Source organism: Helianthus annuus, chromosome 13, assembly GCF_002127325.2.
Source record: "Helianthus annuus cultivar XRQ/B chromosome 13, HanXRQr2.0-SUNRISE, whole genome shotgun sequence".
Lineage (NCBI taxonomy): Eukaryota > Viridiplantae > Streptophyta > Magnoliopsida > Asterales > Asteraceae > Helianthus > Helianthus annuus.
In genome coordinates, this window is record NC_035445.2 from 7,967,214 (window position 1) to 7,991,586 (window position 24,373).

At 38.0% G+C, this 24,373-nt stretch overlaps 2 protein-coding genes across 9 annotated transcripts; one reads left to right on the forward strand and one right to left on the reverse strand.

The window, feature by feature from the left end:
* Positions 1-415: 415 nt before the first annotated feature.
* On the forward strand, positions 416-17,311 carry LOC110897411 (TGACG-sequence-specific DNA-binding protein TGA-2.1). 7 transcript variants are annotated; one of them, XM_022144165.2, is made up of 12 exons: positions 416-546; positions 1,904-1,996; positions 3,445-3,527; positions 3,638-3,708; positions 9,082-9,165; positions 9,278-9,355; positions 9,443-9,502; positions 12,001-12,078; positions 12,143-12,194; positions 12,825-13,096; positions 15,306-15,554; positions 16,878-17,311. In XM_022144165.2, exons 2-12 carry the CDS (start codon positions 1,914-1,916, stop codon positions 17,022-17,024), a joined length of 1,257 nt encoding a protein of 418 aa, XP_021999857.1. In that variant the 5' UTR covers positions 416-546; positions 1,904-1,913; the 3' UTR covers positions 17,025-17,311. The 7 variants fall into 7 exon arrangements, with proteins under 7 accessions (XP_021999857.1, XP_021999858.1, XP_021999859.1 ...); XM_022144166.2 differs by having other exon boundaries at positions 3,638-3,705; XM_022144167.2 differs by having other exon boundaries at positions 1,904-1,990.
* A 2,611-nt stretch (positions 17,312-19,922) lies between these two features.
* LOC110897412 lies at positions 19,923-23,498 on the reverse strand. 2 transcript variants are annotated; one of them, XR_002568616.2, is made up of 4 exons: positions 23,036-23,498; positions 22,725-22,835; positions 20,683-21,620; positions 19,923-20,525 (listed from the first exon to the last, which is right to left on the reverse strand). XR_002568616.2 is itself a non-coding variant. In XM_022144171.2 (2 exons), exons 1-2 carry the CDS (start codon positions 20,755-20,757, stop codon positions 20,094-20,096), a joined length of 507 nt encoding a protein of 168 aa, XP_021999863.1. In that variant the 5' UTR covers positions 20,758-21,526; the 3' UTR covers positions 19,923-20,093. The 2 variants fall into 2 exon arrangements, 1 of the variants encoding a protein (XP_021999863.1); XM_022144171.2 differs by lacking the exons at positions 22,725-22,835; positions 23,036-23,498 and having other exon boundaries at positions 20,683-21,526.
* Between the last annotated feature and the right edge of the window lie 875 nt (positions 23,499-24,373).

The following is a 24,373-nucleotide window of genomic DNA, read 5'->3' on the forward strand; positions in this document are numbered from 1 at the left end:
CACCACGCCAATCAAAACATCAAGAAAGAGGCGGTGTAGCGATGTGGTTAAGGTCTCCATGCCTCCTCACACTACCACACCTTATGGTCTAACATGTAATAAAAACAAATTTAGAAAACAAACATAATCTAAAATTGATTATTTAAATTAGTTCATACCTCACACGAAACAGCTCACACCAAACGCATGTAACGAAATATCTTTCATTATAGTTTTTTTTTTTTAATTATAAATTTTCCTAAGTATTAAAATAATAAGTAAAACTACCTTTACTTTATTTTTATACTTACCTTTACTTTATTTATATATAGTTTCTATTTTTATTTTTAATAAAAATACGTGTCTTAATTTTGGACCGATGAATATTAACATTGAAAATATTGGTGGGCGTGACGAATGCTGACACAAAAAATATATTTTATTAAAAAAATAAAAAAGATACCAAGGCTGCTTGATTTTTAGCACAACCCCCTAAACTCCAAGTCAACAAGATCCATTTTACCTCCTCAAAGCACCTTCTAACCTTATGAACTGGCGATTTTTAAGGTAATAAATAATGTTCTTGATGATTTATTTTTGAAGTAAATTTATTTTGATTTTTAGGGTTTCATGGATCAAAATTCAGTCTTTTTTTTGTTGGTTGTGTTTTTAAGTGCATAATGATTTCATTTTTATTCAGTTTTACTATTTTTGTGTTCTAAAGTTTGAGTTTTTATTTTTTATTTTTTTATTTTTTATTTTTTTTGAAGTAAATTTAATTAGTTTTTGGGGTTTTATGGATCAAATTCGGGTCTTTTTTTGTTGGTTGTGTTCTTGAGTGCACAAAAGATTTCATTTTTTAATATTTTTTTTTTCTGCAAGTTGTCCTATTTTTGTGTTCTAAATTATGGGAAATCTAGGTTTTTGAAGAAAATTTAGTTCAGGTTTTAGGGATCAAATTAGGGTCTGTTTTTGTTGGTGTTGTTTTCGTGTGCACAAAGATTTAATTTTAATCTGTTTTTTATTCAGTTTTCTTGTTTTTGTGTTCTAAGGTCTGGGAAATCTTGGTTTTTTTTTTTTTTTTTTTTTGGGTGAAAGAAATCTTGGTTTTGAAGTAAATTTAGTTCAGGTTTTAGGGTTTTATGGATCAAATTAGGGTCTATTTTTCTTAGTGGTGCTCTTGTGTACATAAAGATTTTATTTTTAATCTGTTTATCTTAATTATTATATTTTTTTGGGTTCATTTTTTCTTATTTGTGTATTCTATGTTCTGGCAATGTTGATTTTTGAAGTAAATTTAATTCAGTTTTGATTTATGAATCACAATTATGTCTTTTTTTTTTTTTTATTATTGGTGGTGTTCTTGAGTGCATAAAGATTTCATTTTTAATCAGTTTTTCTTTTTTTATTTTTTTTGGTTCATTTTTTTCTTATTTATGTATTCTAAGTTCCGAGAAATCTTTGTTCTTGAAGTAAATTTAATTTGGTTTTAGGGTTTAATGGATCAAATTAGTGTCTATTTTTGTTGGTTGTGTTCTTGAGTGCATAAAGATTTCATTTTCAATCTGTTTTTTTTGTTCATTTTTTCTTATGTTTTGTGTTCTAAGTTCTGAGAAATCTTTCTTTGTTGGTTGTGTTCTTGATTGGATAAAGATTTGATTTTTAATCTGTTTTTCTTCTTTTTTATTCATTTTTCTTATTTCCGTGTTCTAAATGCCGGGAAATCTTGGTTTTTGAAGTAAATTTAATTCTGTTTTAGGTTTTTAGAAATCAAATTAGGGTCAATTTTTGTTGGTGATGTTCTTGAGAGTGCACAAAAATATTTCATTTTTAATATGTTTTTCTCCTTTTTTTTTAATTTATTTAAATTCCTATTTATGTTTTTAATTCTGGGAAATATTGGTTTATGAATTTGTGAATAAAGATGGTGATTTATGGGTAGCAAAAGCTTCAAGGTTGCTGGAAAGGTTTACACAAGTGTTGCTGACTCGATGCCTAGCTTTATCGCCAATTCAAAGTAAGTTCTTATCGAGTTTCTCGTATCTTTTTATAACAATTGTAGAATTTTGTGGTACGGTTACTGGTTTGATTGTTTTATAGCCTTTGGTTGAATCTTTATCCATCATCATCATCATCATCATCATACTCAGTAAATCCCACCAATAGCAAAGCTAAGGTAGGGTCTGAGGAGGGTAGATGTAGACAGCCCTACCTCTACCTCGTAGGAATAGAGAGGCTGCTTCCAGTGAGACCCCCTGCTCAATTGTAGTTTTGTATCAAGCCTTGGACCTAAGATACATAACACTCAAACAATCGGGACAAAGACTGATTGGTGCATGTACCCCCGTGTCTTTCAGCTATCAACGTCACCACATGATGCATGATTAACCATCCGCCGCTTTTAACGTTATTTTCATGAAATTAGTTAAATAACGTTAAAGTTAGTACCATTTCACTTTTGCCCCCCGAGCACCCACACATATCTATACTATATATGTGCACACCGCAAGCGGGGCAACGGTTGAATCTTTATCCATGAAATATCAAATTGACGCGTTTGTTAGCTTTTGAGACTATGTCTTATTTGTGTTCGAGGTTTAACTCTAGCTATTTTGATCTACTTATGGTGGTGTTTGGATGTGCGTTTAATTGTTGAATCCAATGATTAGCTAAAAATAGTTACGCTTTTGAGTTTTTCGATTATTTACAGTCGAAATAAGCGCATTCCAAGAAACGTGCAAGGGTGTGTTCGGGATTGCTTATTTAAACGACTTATTGGCGTATTGAAAACGACTTAATTAAAGGGTAAACTTGTTATTTTGAATCCAAAAAAATAATTAGTTTGAAATAAGTAAATCCAAAAATAATTAGCCCCGCTTGCGGTATGCGCATATAATGTATATATGTGTGGGCGCTCGGGTGGCGAAAGTGAAAGTGCACTAATTCTAACGTTATTTTACTAATTTCGTGAAAATAACGTTAAAAGAGGCGGATGGTTAATCATGCATCATGTGGTGGCGTTGATAGCCGAAAGACAAGGGGTACATGCACTAATCGGCATTTGTCTCAATTGCTGAGTGTTATGTGCCTTATGTCTAAGGCTTGATGCAAAACTACAATCGAGCCGAGGGTCTCACTGGAAGCAGCCTCTCTATTCCTACGGGGTAGAGGTAAGGCTGTCTACATCTTACCCTCCTCAGACCCTACCTTAGCTTTGCTATTGGTGGGATTTACTGAGTATGATGATGATGATGATGAGATAAGCAATCTCAAACTTCTTAACATAAACAACTTATTTCGTCCTTAAATAAGTAGACATACATAAGCACTTTGCTTTCACCCAAAAACTAAAGTTGTTAGATAACTGTCATTTGAGATAAATGTAATATTATCTATATGTCATTATGTCTGTAGCTCTAATAAACCGATTGCGTTATATCGTTCTAATTACTTATTTCTAATTAGTGGTGCAGAGGGGAACACCGGTCAATCCTCACGAGTTTCTAATGTTGGACCCCATGAACAATCCATAGGATTTCGTGGAGGAGGTATCGTAATATTAATATAGTTTTTATTTTAATTACCCATTTTTATCCGAGCCCGTTACCCATTTTGTCAGCTTCACGTATCATGATTTATTTTGTTTTGTTTCTTTTAGCGTACAACTCGACGTCTTTGATCAATCAAACCATGCACCCTGATCTCCAATTTAGTTCATACGAAAAGGTGATTTTGATGTGTAAATGTGTTGAAACGATGATTTATTTTTATCTTTAGAGTAAAGTGCACGAATGGTCCTTGTGGTTTACCAAAACTTTGGATTTGGTCTCTAGCTTTCCAAAAGTACATGGATTGCCCCTGTGGTTTGCACTTTGTAACGCATTTAGTCCCCAGCCAACAAATCTAGAGGATTCAGTAGGTCCAAATTAGGGACTAAATGCGTTACAAAGTGCAAACCACACAGGGACCATCTATGTGACTTTCGGCAAAGTTGGGGACTAAACGCGTTACAAAGTGCCAACCAGCGGGACCATCTGTGTACTTTTGGAAAGCTAGGGACCAAATCCAAAATTTTGGTAAACCACAGGGACCATCCATGTACTTTACTCGTATCTTTAGTTTAACTATCTATGTATTATTATTGTTATTATTGTTATTATTGTTATTATTGTTATTATTGTTATTATTGTTATTATTGTTATTATTGTTATTATTGTTATTATTATTGTTATGACGACTTATACTGGCTACTACCATTTTTCATGTTTTAGATGTTACTATTAGCCGAGATTGATATGATTTCCATATTATTGTGATTATATTGTATTTATGTACAGAATATAGTTTCCATGTTTAGTGCTAGGGTTAGTTCCTATTTAAAGGGACTCTTTGTATTCAATTGATTCATTCAGAAAATAATACAATCAGCACTTTTATGGTATCAGAGCTTCGGCTCTTCTACCTTCGATCCTTCCTGTCTTTTCAGTAAGAGCTTCGGCTCTTCTCTTTCGTTTTTTTTCCGATCCAAACCCACCCCTGCACTTCTACATGGCCGGCGAAGATAAAACTGATAATCCGCCACCCCCGTCTGATAAACTCACAAAACCCCTGCACCCCGCGTACTCAGTTACCAATGTCCAATCCAAGATACGTACCCTTGATGGTACTAAGGTCACGTATACCTCTTGGGTTAAACTCTTTAACCTTCATGCCGTCGCCTATCAAGTCATTGATCACATTGACAACACCGATCCACCAGAAGACACAGCACCCGAGTATCAATCCTGGAAGGAACTAGACGCCTTGGTCCTTCAATGGATACTCAGCACGGTTTCTGATAACCTGCTGCCCCGGGTCATGGATAATACCACTACTGCTCGTCAGGCTTGGTTGAAATTGGAGAAAATCTTCCTCAGTAATAAGAAGGCAAGGGCTGGGGCGCTTGAAACAAAATTCTGTAACCTAACTTTGGCCGCCTGTTCGTCCTTGGACGACTATTGTGAGCGCCTCAAAGACCTTGCCAATCAGTTGGAGGATGTGGACCACCCGGTTACTGAAGAAAGGTTGGTGTTACAACTTGTTCGAGGGCTGCCCGCGGAGTATGACACAACCGCATCACTTATCAATGCCAATAATGCCGACTGGGATCTTGCTAGAAGTATGTTGGAGGACGAAGTTATTAGACAAGAAGCACGCCAGAAGAATACTCAATCTGTTCTTGTTGCCACCAACCAACACCAACCCTCCCACAACCAATACCCATCGAACTCTACCACCGGATCTCAATCCTATAACTCCTCACAACAGCAGCCCTATTACAATCGGTCCCGTGGCCGAGGACGTGGCCGAGGGCGTGGAACTCGTGGACGCGGCTCCGGCCGTGGTCAATCCTCTTCGTCACCTAATTGGGCACCTCCCAACTTCTCCTACCCGCAATGGGCTTGGTGGAACACTCCACCTTGCCCATACCCGACTCAACCCACCCTACAATCCCCCGCCCCATACTCGATGCCCACTAATCAGCCCCCATCGGCCCATTACACATCAGCCCAACACCCACATATGACCCCGCCTTCCTTCGGGCCGGCCCAAAACCCAACAGCCCCATACCCACCTGGCTTCGCTCCTCAGGCCCACGTTGCTACCAACCAGCCCACCGGTTTTAACCCCCTGTGCCCATCTGATCTAAATGCAGCCTTCTCCTCAATGCAGCTCAACTATGACCCGAACCAGATCATGGACACTGGAGCTACGGGGCACTCCACTGATGAACCAGGTATGATCAAAATCCCTAACTCTTTTCCTGTTTGCAGTAAAATATTGGTCGGTAATGGCGCGTTTTTGCCCGTTCAAGGGTCTGGAACAGGCTATTTAACCTTACCCAACCGTACCTACATCCTACCCAATATCCTTTACTGCCCTCAAATTATTAAAAAGCTTATCTCTGTTAGACGGTTTACTCGTGATAACAGTGTTTCCATTGAATTTGACCCCTTTGGTTTTTCTTTGAAGGACCTTCAAACTGGGCGTCTTCTTTCCCGCCACAATAGCACAGGGGACCTCTATCCAGTCACACCACCGGAACTTCCCTCACAGGCCGCTTTTATCGCTTCTACATCCCTTCCATGGCATGATCGTTTGGGCCACCCCGGCGCTCAAGTCTTGGATGTCCTTAGTCGTCATTCTCAGTTTAAATTTTCTTGTAATAAAAACAAATCGTCTAGTATTTGTCATTCTTGTCAGCTTTCTAATAGCAAACGTTTACCTTTTTATGCATCAAACTCTTTTACCTTTTCACCTTTTGATATAATTCATTGTGATCTTTGGACTTCTCCTGTGTTAAGTAAGTCCGGATATAAATATTATATGGTTTTGATTGATAATTTTTCACACTTTATCTGGGTGTACCCTTTAAAATATAAATCCGAAACATTCTCTACATTTGTCAAATTTCACCGCCTCATTGCCACACAATTTAACAGAAACATTAAAACCTTTCAATGCGACCTTGGTGGTGAATTTGACAACAACGCTTTTAAAACCTTTGCCCAACAACACGGTCTGGTTTTTCGTTTTTCCTGTCCTCAGACGTCTTCCCAAAACGGCCGTGCCGAGCGTATGATTCGTCGCCTAAACGACATCATCCGCGCTCTACTTATTCACGCCCATCTCCCACCTAGTTTCTGGGTTGAAGCCCTACACACCGCTGCCTATCTCCACAACATTCTTCCCACCAAACGCCTTAACTTTTACACACCCACATATACCCTCTATCTTCGCCACCCTACATATGACCACCTTAGGGTGTTCGGATGTGCCTGCTATCCGAACACGTCCGCCACCCAGCCACACAAACTTCACCAGCGGTCCATCCGGTGCATCTTCCTCGGTTACCCACCAGACTTTCGTGGGTACCGGTGCTTTGACCCCACCACCGGGAAGGTTTCTATCTCCCGGCATGTTACCTTCGATGAAACCACGTTCCCATATACCATTCCTACATCCACCTCTTCCTACGGTTTCCTCGATGACTCTCCTCCTATCGGATTTAATTTTTCTCGTCCTTTGACCCAACTCCACTCACCAACACCCCCAACCCATGTGCTACGGCCCACCTCCACCTCCCCTTTTCCCTTCACTTATTCCCGCCGCCCTCGTCCAGCCCAACAACCCCCTGTTTCTCAGCCTGCCCCTACGGCCCAGACCCATTCTCACACCCCCCCAAACTCACTACAGCCTCCGGTTCCACCGTCATCCCCTGCCCCACAGCCACCAAATCCGCCAGCTGTCCCACAACCGCCTGTCCATCCACCACCCTCTCACCCGATGGCAACCAGATCAAAAACCGGTAGCCTAAAGCCACCCTTATACAACCTTACCACCACTCACCTATCACCTGTCCCTAAAACCTATCACCAGGCCTTCACCGACCTGAACTGGCTGCGCGCCATGCAGGCTGAATATACTGCTTTACAGGAAAATGAGACATGGGATTTGGTCCCTCGACCAGCTGATAGACCTGTTATCAAATGTATGTGGCTCTTTCGCCACAAATTTAAATCAGATGGATCGCTTGAAAGGTATAAGGCGAGATTGGTTGTTAATGGGAAATCACAAACCGTGGGCATTGACTGTGCGGACACTTTTAGTCCGGTTGTAAAACCTGCCACGATTCGCACCGTGTTATCTCTTGCCGTTTCTAAATCATGGCCCATCCATCAGTTGGATGTCAAGAACGCGTTTTTACATGGCCACCTTAATGAAACGGTTTTTATGCATCAGCCGCCAGGGTTTGTTGATAAACGCTTTCCGGGTTTCGTGTGTAGATTGAAGAAATCTTTATACGGCCTTAAACAGGCCCCACGTGCTTGGTACACAAGGTTTGCAAACTATATCTTATCCCACGGGTTTAAGAGCAGTGCGTGTGACAATTCCCTTTTCATATACAGTAGCGGCCAGGAAATTGCATATCTTTTGTTATATGTCGATGATATTGTCCTCACAGCTTCCTCTGACAAGTTGCTGCACGACATCATTCAGACACTCTCACGAGAGTTTGCTATGTCTGATCTGGGTACATTGCATCATTTCTTGGGTATTCGAGTCACACGCCAAGCCAATGGCCTATTTTTGGACCAGACACAGTATGCCAAAGACATCATTGCTCGGGCTAACATGACATCTTGTAAGCCCTGTGCCACTCCAGTTGATCTCTCGTCTAAATTAAGTGCCACGGATGGTCCTCTGTTTCATGATCCAACTCTTTACCGCAGCCTTGCGGGAGCTCTTCAGTACCTCACTTTTACCCGTCCAGACCTATCTTATGCGGTACAACAGATTTGTTTATTTATGCACGAGCCTCACGATCCTCATTATGCTTTCATGAAGCGCATACTTCGGTACATTCAGGGGACTTTGGACTATGGCATCCGCATGACACGATCCAATACACAATCATTGGTTGCCTACTCCGATGCTGACTGGGGCGGGTGCCCGGATTCTCGTCGATCCACGAGTGGTTATTGTGTGTTTTTGGGAAATAATTTACTGTCTTGGTCCTCTAAGCGCCAGCCCACTGTTTCGCGTTCCAGTGCAGAGGCTGAATACCGAGGTGTTGCGAATGCCGTTGCTGAAGTCACTTGGTTACGCAACTTACTTCTTGAGCTACATGTACCCCTCCTACAGGCTTCGGTCGTTTTTTGTGATAATGTCTCTGCGGTGTATCTGTCTGACAATCCTGTCCAACATCAGCGTACAAAGCATATAGAAATCGATATCCATTTTGTTCGCGAGAAGGTCCGCCTAGGACATGTCCGGGTTTCTCATGTCCCTGCTCCGTTTCAGTATGCAGATATATTTACTAAAGGACTATCTCGGCAGCTTTTTCAATCGTTTCGATCCAGTTTGACCGTTTGCCCACGGATCGTTCAAACTGCGGGGGAGTATTAGCCGAGATTGATATGATTTCCATATTATTGTGATTATATTGTATTTATGTACAGAATATAGTTTCCATGTTTAGTGCTAGGGTTAGTTCCTATTTAAAGGGACTCTTTGTATTCAATTGATTCATTCAGAAAATAATACAATCAGCACTTTTAGTTACAAGGACAAAATATATCTCAACCGAATCAAGTTTCAAACTCCGATACATCCACCGAGGACCCCGATGACAAGATTCAAAGTGTAAACACGAATTTGTATACCTTTTGAAAATATTAAGTATGGTTTTTTGTTTGATGAAACGACTTGACGTTAAATTTAATTTTTTAGATGTTTTTTATTATCTTGTTTGCAGTTCGATGTTGATCCATCCAACCCTTTTATGGCTTCTGGTTCTAATGACAAACAGAAAGATAAATTTCCTGAACAAAAGGTAACGTAAATGTTAGCCACACGAGAATCTCATTCGTACTTGAGTTCTATAAACGTTTTCTAATTTTGGTTGTTTTTTAAATTTTAGACACAAAGACGACTGGCTCAGAACCGTGAGGCAGCTAGAAAGAGCCGGTTGAGGAAAAAGGTAAAAGATTAGAAATTTAGAATAACGGTTTAGGGGTGCAAACGAGCCGAGCCGAGCAGCTCAATTAACTTATGAGAGCTCGAGCTTGGCTCGTTGGTAGTTTGTCAAGCTCGAGTTTGCCTCGGGCTTGGCTTGTTTGTTATCTATTAATTAATTTATTAAATAAAAATAATATAAATTATAGACTCGTCTAAGTATAATGCGTTAAAAAATCGGATATCGGTCAAGGACTCATATTTGAGATATCGGTAATCGCGGTGGGATATCGGTGCGATATTGGTAATTTTAATATCATGCTGAATTTATATATATAGCTAGGGCTGTAAATGAACCGAACGCTCAGCGAACGGTTCGTGAACCATTCAGCGGAAAGTTCGTTTATGTCTGTTCGTTTAGTTAATGAACGAACACGAACAAGATATTCCGTTCGACTAACTAAATGAACAAACATGCACAAAGGTCTTGTTCGTTCTATGTTCTTTTACGTTTGTTTGTTTATGTTAATTTGTTAAAAGTTTTTAATGTTATATAATGTTTCCTTTTCCCTCTTAAGTTTTACTTTCCCGTTTCTTTTACTTTCCCCCTTAACATTAGTTAATAATTGCATTAAGAGTTAAATGCCATTTTAGTCCCTGTGGTTTGGGCCATTTTGCCAGTTTAGTCCAAAGGTTTGAAACGTTGCCATTTTAGTCCAAATAGTTTTAAACGTTACCATTTTAGTCCACTGTGTTAACTTCATCCCTTTATTCTGTTAACTAGAAGGGCATTTCAGTCATTTTATATGTAATTCTGTTAACTAGAAGGGCAATTCGACCATATAATATAAAATGATCGAATTACCCTTCTAGCTAACATAAAAAATGGACGGAGTTAACCCAGTGGACTAAAATGGCAACGCCTGAAACTATTTGGACTAAAATGGCAACGTTTCAAACCTTTGAACTAAACTGACAAAATGGCCCAAACCACATGGACTAAAATGGCATTTAACTCTTACATTAAAATTATAGTAAAAATGTAAACCCTTTTTTACTTTAGCCTAAAGGCATTTTTTGGGATATGTCTAAGTAACTTCAGATAATTATGTCTTAAGTTAGCTAAACTTGATTTATCATTTAATGTTCGTTTGCGTTTGTTTGCATTTGTTGATGTTCGTGATCGGTGTTCACGAACTGTTCGAACAACTGAAAAACATTAACAAACGAACACGAACATAAACTTTTGTTCGACATGTGTTCGTGAACAGTTCATGAACATCTGTATTTCCTTAACGAACGAACATGTACATGGTCTCGTTCGTGTTCGTTTGGTTCGCTAACAACCCTATACATAGCAATTTAACACTAATAACTTAGTATCCTCTCCTACCATTAACAAATTTACCTTTTGCAAGTTGCAAAACAAGTAGGAACTGATTAAGACTTAAAACACTAATAATTAACAAATAAGACTTAAAACACTAATAGCAACAATAAGAAGAAAAACAAATGCTAGAACTAAGAAAAAAGGTACTGATATTGGGAAAATTGGTGATATATCGGTTAAATATCTGTCAAATATCGTCGATAATATTGGTACCGATATTCTGACCGATATATTGCACCTATATCTCACCAGGGGACCAATAACCGATAAGTGAAGCTCGGGCTCGTATACTAAACAAGCTTATTTTTAGGTTCGGGATCGGTTCGTAAACAAGTTGAAATAAGCTCGGCTTGTTTACTAGACAACTTTAAATAAGGGGTAAATATTATTAAATATTAATAACAACTAATATTACACTAAGGCTCGATAAGGCTCGACAAGCCTGACGAGCATGGCCGGCCCTGGGGGTGGGCGGGGAGGACCACCGGCCAGGGCCCGATATTTCGAGGGGCACGTTTTTTATGAAAGAAACCTGATATGTATATGTAAAATATTTTTTTAATAGTGTACACACATACAAACACCAACATAGGCCCCCTTACAAAAGTATTCTTATGACTTATATTAATTATTAACCCCTTTGACATTAGGTTTAGACCTTTATTGTGCCCAATACTCAATTTCGTTAAGGCGTATGGGCACATTTTTTCGAGCTCGAACAGGGTACACAAATTCTCAGGGCCGGCCCTGCTGACGAGCTTCACATGCTAGGCTCGAGCTTGGGCTCGAGAAGACTCGGCTCGTTTCGAGCTTTTTCTCGAGCCAATCTCGAGCAATTCGTGAGCCGCTTGGCTCGTTTGTGTATTCAAAATGCATAAGACCTCCTACATCCATTTATTTTAAAAAATAAAATCTTAGTTCTTTTTTAACATATTCGAAACGTTAATTATTTAAGAACTCAAAAACAAAAAGAAGAAACATGGTTGTGTTTCATGCAACCCGACCTATTCTTACCCTACTAAAAATTACCCATTTTGACCCGTTATCCAACCCGCTCTTAGTTTGAAATTTACTGAGAAGAAAACGAATAAATTAAGGTGAACTTTAATATTTTCTTTTACATTTTACCGTAGGCATATGTGCAACAATTGGAGAATAGTCGATTGAAGCTAACTCAACTAGAGCAGGAGGTCCAGCGAGCTCGAAAGCAGGTGTGTGAGCTTGTGTCGTTTAAGATTTATCTTACAAATTCTAAATTTATTGTAATTTTTGTAGGGTGTTGTCATTTCAAACACGGGTGACCAGTCTCAACCAAACAGCGGGAACGGTATGTATAAGCCTATCAAATATTCTTTGTGTTTTCACTATCATACAAGTGAATTACGTAGAAAAATATATTTTGGAGTAAAATGCCATTTTCGTCCTTAAAGTTTGGCCAGTTTTGCAACTTTCGTCCAAAGGTTTGTTTTTCCACATCTGGATCCAAAAGGTTTGAAATCTTTTCATTTTCATCCGACTCGTTAACTCCATCCATTTTTCTCTGTTAAGTCAGGGGTATTTTCGTCTTTTTTGTCAACTTAAAGGGCAATTTGGTCTTTTGAATACTTGTACGTAAAGTGAAAAAGACCGAATTGCCCTTTAAGATAACAAAAAAAGACGGGAATACTCCTGACTTAACGGAAAATAATGAATGGAGTTAACGAGCCGGATCTTTTGGATCCAAACAAACCTTTGGACGAAAGTCGCAAAACTGGCCAAACCTCAGGGACGAAAATGGGATTTTACTCTATTTTGAAATAAATATCATGACTGTGTCACAATTGATGGCAGCCATACATATTTATCAAATCATACGGTTGTCGCTCACATACATGTATGCACGAACCATTGGCATTTGTAGCAGAATATGTTATTTCTTTTTTTAGTTGACGGGCGTTTATTATTGTCCAAAATACAGGATCGTTGGCATTTGTAGCGGAATATTCACGGTGGTTAGAAGAGCAAAGCAAACATACAAGTGAACTCAGGGCGGCAGTTACTTCACATAAAAGTGACAGTGAACTCCGTTCGTTAGTGGAAAACGCCACCACACATTTTAACGATATTTTTAGACTAAAAAAAATTGCAGCAAAAGCTGATGTTTTCCATATTATTTATGGAATGTGGACGTCACCTGCCGAACGGTGTTTTCTATGGATCGGTGGTTTTCGTTCATCTGAACTACTCAAGGTAAGTATTCTTACAACAAATGAAAACAATATTCAAACACGGTTTAGGACTTGATAAGTAGGGCTGTTCACGAGCCGAGCTAGTGTAAAACTCGGGCTTGGCTCGATTATAAACCGAGCTGGCTCGGCTCGGCTCGGATTTAAAACCGAGCTGGAAATCTAAGCTCGGGCTCGGCTTGGTTTTAAACCGAGCTGGCTCGGCTTGGTTTGGCTCGATTTTGAAAAGAAAAATTAATACATGGCTCTCAAAATTCAGTAATCTAAAATATTATACAATAATTTAAAGAGTAAACTTCCGTTTTGCTCCCTGTGGTTTGTTCACTTTAACGGTTTTGCCCCAAACCTTTAAAAATAGCCATTTTACTCCCTGATGTTTTGGTTTTGTTGCCAGTTTGCTCCCTGCAGGGAGCAAAATGGAAAAACAAACAATTTGGATGGAGTTAGAGGCGGGGAGCAAACTGGCAAAAAAACCGAAATATCAGGGAGTAAAATGGCTATTTTTAAAGGTTTGGAGCAAAAATGTTAAAGTGACCAAACCACAGGGAGCAAAACGGAAATTTACTCTAATTTAAAAGAACATATCCAAAATCAAGTTTAACAACACAAAATATGTTCTTAATTTCAATGAAATACAATATAAGTTCATTAGCATGGTAATCAACCTTTAAATGTGGTATAAATATCATATTACACTCCTAATCACATGTAAATAATAATCAGTTTTTGTGATATATTATAATGTATATAAAAATAAAATATATTAAAAGTAAAATAATCCGAGGTAAGCCGAGCCGAGCTGGTATGCGAGCCAAGCCGAGCCAATCCGGCTCGTTACGAGCCGAGCCGAGCTAGACTCACTTTCTAACCGAGCCGAGCCGGCTCGGCTCACTTTCAAATCGAGCGAGCTTTTTCCGAGCTAAATCCGAGCGAGCTCTGAGCCGCGAGCTTTTTGGACAGCCCTATAAGCATTTGACTACATGTCTGGATATTTTTGACCTTTTTGGCTATTTCATTTTTAGCTGCTTTAAAAAAAAGAAAGAAAACTTTACCCATTTGACCTGTTATCAATAAAGTCAACTCTAATTGTGGACTTTTTCGGATTCTTTTGATTATTATTTCAATAGATTGTAAAAGCATTATGATTCTATTACTTTTATGCACTTATGAGTAGGGGTTCAAACGAGCCGAGCCCGAGTTCGACCAGGCTCGAGCTCGATTAACTTATGAGAGCTCGAGCTCGGCTCGTTTATTATCTAGTAAATAATATATATTAAATAAAATAATAGACTTGTTTAGGCTCGCAAGCTCGATAAGTGAAGCTGGGTTCAGGCTCGTTTACTAAACAAGCTTCTTTTTAGGTTCGGGCTCGGCTCATAAACAAGTTTAAATCAACTCGGCTCGTCTACTAGACAACTTTAAATAAGTGGTAAATATTATTAAATATTAATAAAAATTGATATTACACTAAGGCTCGACGAGCTTCACATGCCAGGCTCGGGCTCGGGCTCGATAAATAAACGAGCTTTATTTTAGGCTCAAGCTTGGCTCGGGCTCGATGAGGCTCGACTCATTTCGAGCTTTTACTCGAGCCGATCTCGAGCAACTCGCGAGTCGCTGGGCTCGTTTGCACCCCTACTGATGAGCATGGAATTATATATGTTGATATTTATTGAAGCATGTTAGTCATTTGTGACTAGTACCCTAAAAGGTATCATACGGTAAATATAAATGTATCTTAGGACATCATCATCATCATCATACTCAGTATATCCCACCAATAGCAAAGCTAAGGTAGGGTCTGAGGAGGGTGAGATGTAGACAGCCTTACCTCTACCCCGTAGGAATAGAGAGGCTGCTTCCAATGAGACCCCCGGCACGATTGTAGTTTTGCATCAAGCCTTGGACATAAGGCACATAACACTCAACAATTGAGACAAAGCAATTGAGACAAATGCCGATTAGTGCATGTACCCCTTTGTCTTTTGGCTATCAACGCCACCACATGATGCATGATTAACCATCCCATCTTTTAACGTTATTTTCACGAAATTAGTAAAATAACATTAAAATTAGAGCACTTTCACTTTTGCCCCCCGAGCGCCCACACATATATGTAGGACTATTGTAACCCTATTCAATAACAAAAAAATAAAAAGAATTGATCTTCCCTTTGAGGTTAATTACTATTTTTACTATTTTCAATTTGGCAGCTTCTTGTGAGTCACTTGGAACCGCTGACCGAGCAACAATTAGCAAGCATTGATCATTTACAACAAACGTCATTGCAAGCAGAAGAAGCGTTATCACAAGGAATGGATGCATTGCAGCAATCGTTGGCCGATACGTTAGCCAGAGATGCACCCGTGGTCCCACCTGGCTCATCGGGTATGGCTAACTACATGGGTCAAATGGCTATGGCTATGGGCAAGTTGGGCTCACTTGAAAATTTTCTACGCCAGGTTAATTCTCTTTTCAGTATTTTAATTTTCGGGCAGTTTCATATATATTTTCTTTTAAATTTCGTAAAATCATATTTACCCTTTTTATAGTAAATTAAATAAAAGCAACTACTCAAAAGATTTTGTTTTAGTGAATAAACAAAAAGAACATTATATACACTGAGATGATCGAGTGTAAGGATGTTTTCTACTAAGGTCAACCGTATATTATAACTACTTTATAAGCTACTTCGCTTGTTTCGTTTAGAGTAAATTGCCATTTTAGTCCCTGAGTTTTTGTCCAAATTGCCATTTTAGTCCAAACAGTTTTTTTTTCTCCTCTGGGTCCCTGACTTTTCCTTTTTCTTGCCATTTTGATCACATTGCCTAACTTAGTCTAAAAACCAGGTTATAATAGGGGTATTTTTGGCATTAAATTATTATGAGGTTTTTAAATTATGTTGTAAACTGCCTCTGGTTATCAGTACACAACAGTTATGCCAAAAATACCCCTGGTTATAACCAGATTTTTAGACTGAGTTAGGCAATGTGATCAAAATGGCAAGAAAATGGAAAAGTCAGGGACCCAGAGGAGAAAAAAAACTATTTGGACTAAAATGACAATTTGGACCAAACCTCAGGGACTAAAATGATAAATTACTCTTTCGTTTATATACCAATTCCAGCCAAAATATGTTGAATGACAAAATACCCTTAAATTGTATGAAAAGACAACAATTGTGTTTAAAAAAATTATGGTCATTTCCATCATTCGACCGAATTGGTATAAATGAAACACGATACATATGTAGGTCCCGTATGAAGTAGTGTTTTAATATGGAGTTAATAGCCAAAATGGTCCTTGAGGTTTGCTCACTTTTGCCACTTTAGTCCAAAATCCAAAATTTTTAAATCTGGGTCCCTGAGGTTTGCATTTTGTTGCCATTTTAGTCCAAATTTCAAAAACTCCCTTTTTTACTGTTGCAACCAGCCTATTTTGTCCTTTTGTGCAGTGGTATTCTGGGTTCTTGATCTGAGTTTGTTATCATAACTCATAAAAATGACCAAAATACCACTGCACAAAAGGACAAAATAGGCTGGTTGCAACAGTAAAAAAAGGGAGTTTTTGAAATTTGGACTAAAATGGCAACAAAATGCAAACCTCAGGGACCCAGATTTAAAAATTTTGGATTTTGGACTAAAGTGGCAAAAGTGAGCAAACCTCAAGGACCATTTTGGCTATTAACTCTTTTATATGGGTGTCAAAAAAATGACAAAAAAGCGTTTGCGTGTAAAGTAAACCGCTCATATCGCCTCTAATTTTATTTTTCATGCAAATCCCAGGCGGATCACTTGAGGGAAAAAACATTACAACAATTGCACACAATACTTACGACCCGACAATCAGCACGGGCTTTACTTGCAATTAACGACTATTTTTCTCGGCTTCGAGCCCTAAGCACTCTTTGGCTCGCTCGCCCACAAGAGTAATACATTGTGCCTTATAGTAGAGGTAACTTGTTGTGCAAGTAAACAGAATGTAATTTCGTGTACAGTAGGTTATGTAACTCTAAATCGCAGTGTGGCTGTTAAAAATAGGTTGCAGCAATATTCTCATTTAGGATCAAATAGGAGTAGCAAAATAATAAAGTGGATTGTGTTGTGATTATGATATTTGATATGGTGAATTCATGTATTTTTAGGGATATATTTGTTGGTGGTTTGTTGATTGTATAAAGACACAAATGTCTTTCTTATGTTTAGAATGTTTTGCTACATGTGTAGGGTATCATATTTTTAAAGTTTATTTGAAGTTCATTTCTTATATGTCACCTAAGTATGTACATGCAACATTGTTTATGTCAAATCTATAAAAAAAATAAAAATAGGGACACCCCCTAGTTTGAACCATACCATCATCACACCATTTGTGGAACCCGTTTTATAGGGTCTCACTGTTACATACCAGACAAGAGAACTCAACCTAAAAACTAGTCTGGTGGGTGAGAGTGTCTATTTGGTATATAAACCCCACATTGTTTGCTCATACAACCTACCTTGAGTTTAACTCAGAGACCAATGTTACATACCTTTCAGTCTGAGTTTAACTCAGAGACCAATGTTACATATCAAACAAGAGAACTCAACCCAAAAGACTAGTATGGTGGGTGAGAGAGCTTATTTGATATATAAACCCCACATTGGTTTCCCATACAACCGATGTGGGACAGGTCCCATACCTTGCAATGGTTTCAGTCCATAACACTCGCGTATCCATGGTACGTGCAATACTGAACCGCTTCTAGATGTGACACACAAATCAAACAATAATGAGTTGAAGGACTGAAGTTAACAATTTGAAAACCTCAAGTTAAAAACCCGACAAGTCTAGACGTGCCCACGTATTTTTTGAGAGAGACTTGAGAACGAAATTGAACTTTGTATCTAAGATGCCACGAAGAAGAGCAAGGATAAGGAGAAGGAGTTGATCTTCATCCACATGCCAAGACTCAAAATCAGTTGTATAAGGGCAAAGATCATTAGAAACCTCTTTAGTAGGTTTCTAACGATTTAATTTCTACATTTTTAATCCTTTGTTGAGTTTCAACTCGTTTTATAAATGTGTGTGTCTCGAAAGAAAGAAGTCAAGAAGAGAAGTTTATTTCAGGCCCGAATTAAAAAGCTACATACTCTTAACTTAAATTTTGCCCCTTTTGCGTGATGGAAGTCATTCGATCTCTTTTAATAATATGAATCTCTTTGTGTATATGTTAGAATGATAACTTAGATTCATAACATATGGCATTAGAAATTTTAGAATCAATTTATTTCATATACAATGGAAAATTTAGAAATTGATGTTTTGAGTTCTTGGTGAGTTAGGACTCAAATGTTTATTACTTGGATTTGATAGTTTATGGCATCCATCACCAGGGCCGGCTCCATAAGCTTGGTAACCTAAGCACGGGTCTAGGACCACCAAAAAAGTTAGGGCCTCTGAATTTTTAGAAAGTTTTTATATATAGCTATATGTATTATGTCCAAATAAATACGTTTATTTCAAAACTAAACAGGTTTTTCATTGAAAGAGTCCAAAATAAATATTGTTTGGCAAAAAAGGCCAAGTTTCAAAGCTCATTTCGCCTTGATTTCTAGCTATTACAACACAACCACCATCGACCTAATCATCATTATTTAGTGGCCTAAAGCCCCAAAATACAACCGCAATCATCGTTCCCATTTTCCATAGCAACCTGCTTTTAATTTCTAGGCTATCGGCTATCACTAGCCGAAAAAAGTAAGAGTAATCACCCATGGCGATGGGATTGGAGGAGAGTTTGATGGCGAAATTAGGCCCCCCACTTTATAGTTCGCTTAGGGTCTCAAAAAATGTAGTAACGGCCCTGTCCATTACGTTAGTGCCAAACATGTTATTATGTTAAATTTTGGTTTAAACAAGAAAAATGGGTGTATGCATGAGTTTTTATTGATAATCAGAAGGGATAAAAATGTTTACAATGAATTTGTTGGTTTCTTTCTTTCTGTCATCTTTTGTTAAAATTGTATAAATGAAAAGTTAATAAGATTGAGGTTTTTTTTTTTTTTTTTTTTTTTTGTTAGAAAGCTATACGGGTATAATTTATTAGGTTTTTTAGTACAACGTACAAATTAGGGTGGTAAATGGGTCAAAACCACAAAAATACAACATCGTACGTGTGGTAAGAAAAAATAAGTTTATAAAAAAAATAATCAAAGATGGATTTCTATACAAATTGGTGTTAGTTTTGAATAAATAAAAAATTCTAACAGATTGATGTCAAGCCAGGGAAATGGATATGCTTTGTTGATAAGTGGGAATCCCGCGGGTTGCGGCGGGGTCATAAATTTTCGTTAGTTTTATTAATAAAGCATTTTATGTTAGGTTAGCTTATGAATCGCTTAAATAAATTAGCAATACCATAGGTCCTATAGAAATAGAACTCGGGTTCGCCCTTGACGTTGCCCTTGCGCTCAGCCCCGAAGTCCATGCACACGCCCTCGCCCCCGTCCTCGAGGACCTTGCCCTTGCGCTCAGCCTCTCCTTGTATGTTGAGAGCATTCAGTATACATCTTCAAAAAGGCGACTCTACTTGTTAGTAATTGCAACAGACACAATGGTTCCATAATGATGCTTCAAAGACTCTTGCTAACCGTCGCCATATATGTTAAACTATGAAGCTAGTATATATAAGCATGCATTGTAATGAGAGCTAATCTCTTGGGCAACACAAACAATATGATTATTCATCAGAAAGTAGGGAACTTGCCTAATATAGATACTGCTGCGACAATAAGGAAAAACAGTTTTAACTAAAACAATGTATGCTTTATTTGGTTGAACGCCCCAGATTTGTTTATAACTTGGCTAATAGATACTGCCACATTAACTTTCAAATAGGGAAAAACAAAGTTTTAACAATATTGTCTAATTTCTAGTTAGTAACTCACACTTAATGGGATATAGTTGCCTTGTATTGGTAAAATTACTTACAGCCTCTACTTTAATGTTTGACAGAAACATCAACCTTGGACTCGAACTCGAGTTATCCTTGACCTTGCCCTCGGCCCAAAGTCCTCACCCTCGGCCACGCCCTCGCCCTCGCCATCTCTCACGTACCCGTACCCGTACCCGTACTTGACCAACTCACCGTCATTGTCACTGTCACTCCAACTAAAATGTGGGGGGATCTCATCCCTTCCGAGGATATCTCTTAAGTACTCATCATCAATCAAGTCTGTATATTGGTTCAATCCCTCGGCATGAAATACTGGGGATTCATCTGCAACAAAAGCTTCATAAGCATCTATATCACGGAGATTTATTTGGACCGACTTGAATCTATTCTTCTTCTCATCTTCGGTTTTGTATTCTTTCTTATACTGTTTGATGTAGTCATCAAAACGCTCCTCGTCAGATTTCGCAGATGCAGCCATTGGTCCAAATCGCCCCTCCTGTTATAACACACATGCACGCTTCAAAGCCATACAGATCAATGACACGTATGTTTCATGATTCTTTGTTGCTACTTGTTTCATCTAAAGACATGAAACGTTGATCTGAGTGGTCATCATAAACTACCATCATTGGACATCGTATTTAAAAACTTACCTGGAGATTAATTTTGAACGTCTCGAATCTAATCTCCTTCTTGGCACTTTTGTATACTTTGTTGCGCTTTTTCATCCACTCCTCAAATTCCTGTCAGCTTCGTCGGATGCAGCCATTGCTCCCAATCGCCCCTCTTGTATGGAGAATCAATAGAGGAATTTTATTTTATATCAATAGAGGAATTTTATCCCTGCAATTTGAAAAGTAAAAAAGTCAGTGGGTGATTCACCAACTCTTGACATATATTACCTCCGATCGGACCACAAACACCAAGCTTCGTCGCCTATCCTGAACTCTAGTCCGCCCTTGCATCTTTTCTATCACAACCAAACAATCGGAGTAACGATTGTACTCTACGAAAACAACCCTACCACTCTTGTAATGACAAAACCGGCACCGGAAAATGGAATCCCCATTATTCGATCAGTGTGTAGGAGCAGAAGTGAAGAGCGGCTATCATAACCTCAAAATACCTTAATAAGGTATTAAAATGTACCAAATACTCATAACACATGTTAGTTGCTACACACAACTACACAAGTGGATCTTAATAAGTTAATGTTTTGCACTACTAAAAGAATTGTCAATGTGCGATTGAACACAAGGTGCTGATGAACATAATCTCAATCTATATAATCAAAATCTAAGCAGTTTATATTTCTCAATTAAACACACTTCTTGTGTTACAGTCAACAAATGGGTGTTAAAGTTCAAGTTAATAAAGTAAATAAACATCCTAAAACTCTATCCAATCAACCAACAATCCTGAGTAATAACAAAATAGGTGATGCAACTGAGTATTCATCACATGGAACTTACAAGAAGGTCAGAGGGCAAAGCTAAAAGAACCTTTGAGATTTCTGCTGCAACTGTGGAATATTTTTGAGTTCTTTGCCAACAGGTTCCAAAAACTTCAAGGCAATATCAACAGGCCAGACCTTCATATAAACATTAAGAAAGCAAGATGAAACTTGAACAAAAGTTTGAAAGACAATGAATATATGCTTCAAAAAATGAAGGTTTTCAAAATCTTTCAAGATGTGAAGAAACTAATGTTGGAAGCGAATATATACATTATGAGGGACGTTCAATACAGTAGCAAGTAGAGAACCGTATGATGCACTTGTACTTTTTTGCTTTGATTGTGATACATAAGGTAGTTATATAACTGCTTACCTCACTATCCTTCTAACTTCTAATATATGTGTCAAGCACTACGTGCAAGCGCATTATGTGGTTCTCTAATAAAAATTGGATATGTATTAAACAGAGTAAATTACGATTTTGGCCCCAAAGGGTTAGAAAAAAAGACGTTGGGGGAAAATTCCTTTTTGGGCTAAAAGGGTAAAAGTGATATAACCACATGGGCCAAAATCATAATTTACTTTATTAAACACGCCCCTATGCTTCATGTAACCCAACAAAGATTGAAATTTTGCCTTGCAAAGTTTAAACTTCAAAACTGATATAATATAATCCTTGCTTTGAGGTGTCTCACATATATCTTTATGAAAAGTCTGAATCATTTATTTATTTTAAGTTTATATTCAACATATGTTAAATAAAAAAAAAAGATCATCTTTGTAATTATGAAACAACTAACATCTAGTAGTAAATTTATGATCTTTGAATACTATAATTTGCTTCCAAAAAATGTCGACAAGCAGATTGTCATTTGACATGCTAAAGATCACATTAACATTGCACACAGTTCACCAACACATATAGGAGTAGTAACAAACATTTCAAATAAATCCTCTAAGAAACCTTTTCAAATTATTGAATTACCGCCAACTGCCACAATTCCACCAAAACATGTTAACCATCAACATCCAAGATCCTATTAAAATTATAACCGAAATCCCAATGACATACACACAAATCCCAGTGACTAATAATTTCCAATTTCTGTTTTTTCAACTTCTAAATTAAACGCTTTCCTGTAGTTTTAGCCGATGATCAACCAATTAAAAACCGAAAAAACATTAACTCATACGATACTCGATGGTTTATTCGAAGGTATAAGAGTATAAAGAATGCACCTTTAGTCCAAGAAGTTTTACTGGTGTATTCTGTCCAGGAACAACACACTCTGGCCCTGCTGCTTCCACTATAGCTTCCGTCCCTAACCCATATGCAATCGGATCCGGGTGCTGCAAAAAAACCCACCCAAAACCCAAAAAGATTCAATAAAAACAAACACAGTTTCCAACCACAAGAACCCTAATTCCAAACCTTCATGTAGTAACAGTAACACACATACAAGTAAAACAACCAAAACCCATGTTCATATATCAATTCACATCCCTTTTCAAGCAGCTAAAACCCTAACACATTTGCAAACACGAATTACCTTGATGAGAGAGAGAGCATAATCTGTGTGGGGGTTTTGAGGGAGAGATAAAAGAGGGGAAAGGTGGATTTTGGGGAGGGGTTTGGTGGCAGTTGAAGAAGCTGCCCTCCATGGTGCATCTTGCCCTTGCATCTTTTCTATCACAACCAAACAATCGGAGTAACGGTTGTACTCTCCGAAAACAACCCTACCACTCTTGTAATGACGAAACCGGCACCAGAAAATGGAATCCTCGTTATTCGATCAGTGTGTAGGAGTAGAAGAGAAGAGCGGACCTTTGTGGTTGATTTCATTGGGAAGAGCGGCAGTGTTGATGGTGTCGATCAATCTGAATTTTATATGTGGATTTTATGCGGTGAGAGAAACGGAAGTAAACGGTTGTTTGAGTACATTAAACCCCATAATTGCAAAACCAGTATTCAATTCGCCATTCAATACGAAAACTGGACTCTGGGTTATTCAACAGGCCATCGATTGCATTAATTGATCCCATTGTTTCATCAATTTGATGGAACTTCGAAGGATTCAGTGAGACTGACACTAAATGGAGGGCAAATTTGGAAGCAGGGATGAAAAATTAGAGCAACAAGGCATGACTGTTGGGATCACGTCTTAAAAATTGTTAGGGAAATTACATTTATGGACATGGGAAATGCTTATATATAGTATATAGTATATATAGTATATAGATAATTAATCCAAAAGTGTTGTTAAATTGTTTTCGAACACAAACGTTACTTTAGATATCTTCATTTCCTTTTCACTCTAAAATCCAAACATATTGCGGTTTGGTAGTGTTCAATCTGGGACGCATATGATGATTGACACTTTTAGATTTTTTGGATAAGAAATAAATGCGTTACAAAGTATAAATCACATGGACTATCCATGTGCTTTTGAAAAGTTAAAAATAAAATCCAAAAATTTAGTAAACCACATGGAGTATTCATATCCTCTACTCTTAAGGCTGTGGGGTGTGGGAGCAGGAAAGGAGGTCACGTCGGCTCCCCGACCTCCTCCCCGCCTTAAGAGTAGAGGATATGGATACTCGCTTTGGTTTACTAAACTTTTGGATTTGGTCCTCAACTTTTCAAAAGCACATGGATAGTCCATGTGATTTATACTTTGTAAGCATTTAATTCTTATACATAAAATCTAAAAGTTTCAGCAGGTCTAAGTTAAGGACTAAATGTGTTAAAGTGCAAACCACAAAGAACATCATGTACTTGAAAAAAAAATGAGGACTAAATGCGTTACCAAATGCAAATCACATGGACCAGCCACATATTTTTAAAAAGCTAGGGATCAAATTCAAAATTTTGGTAAACTTTAAGTGTC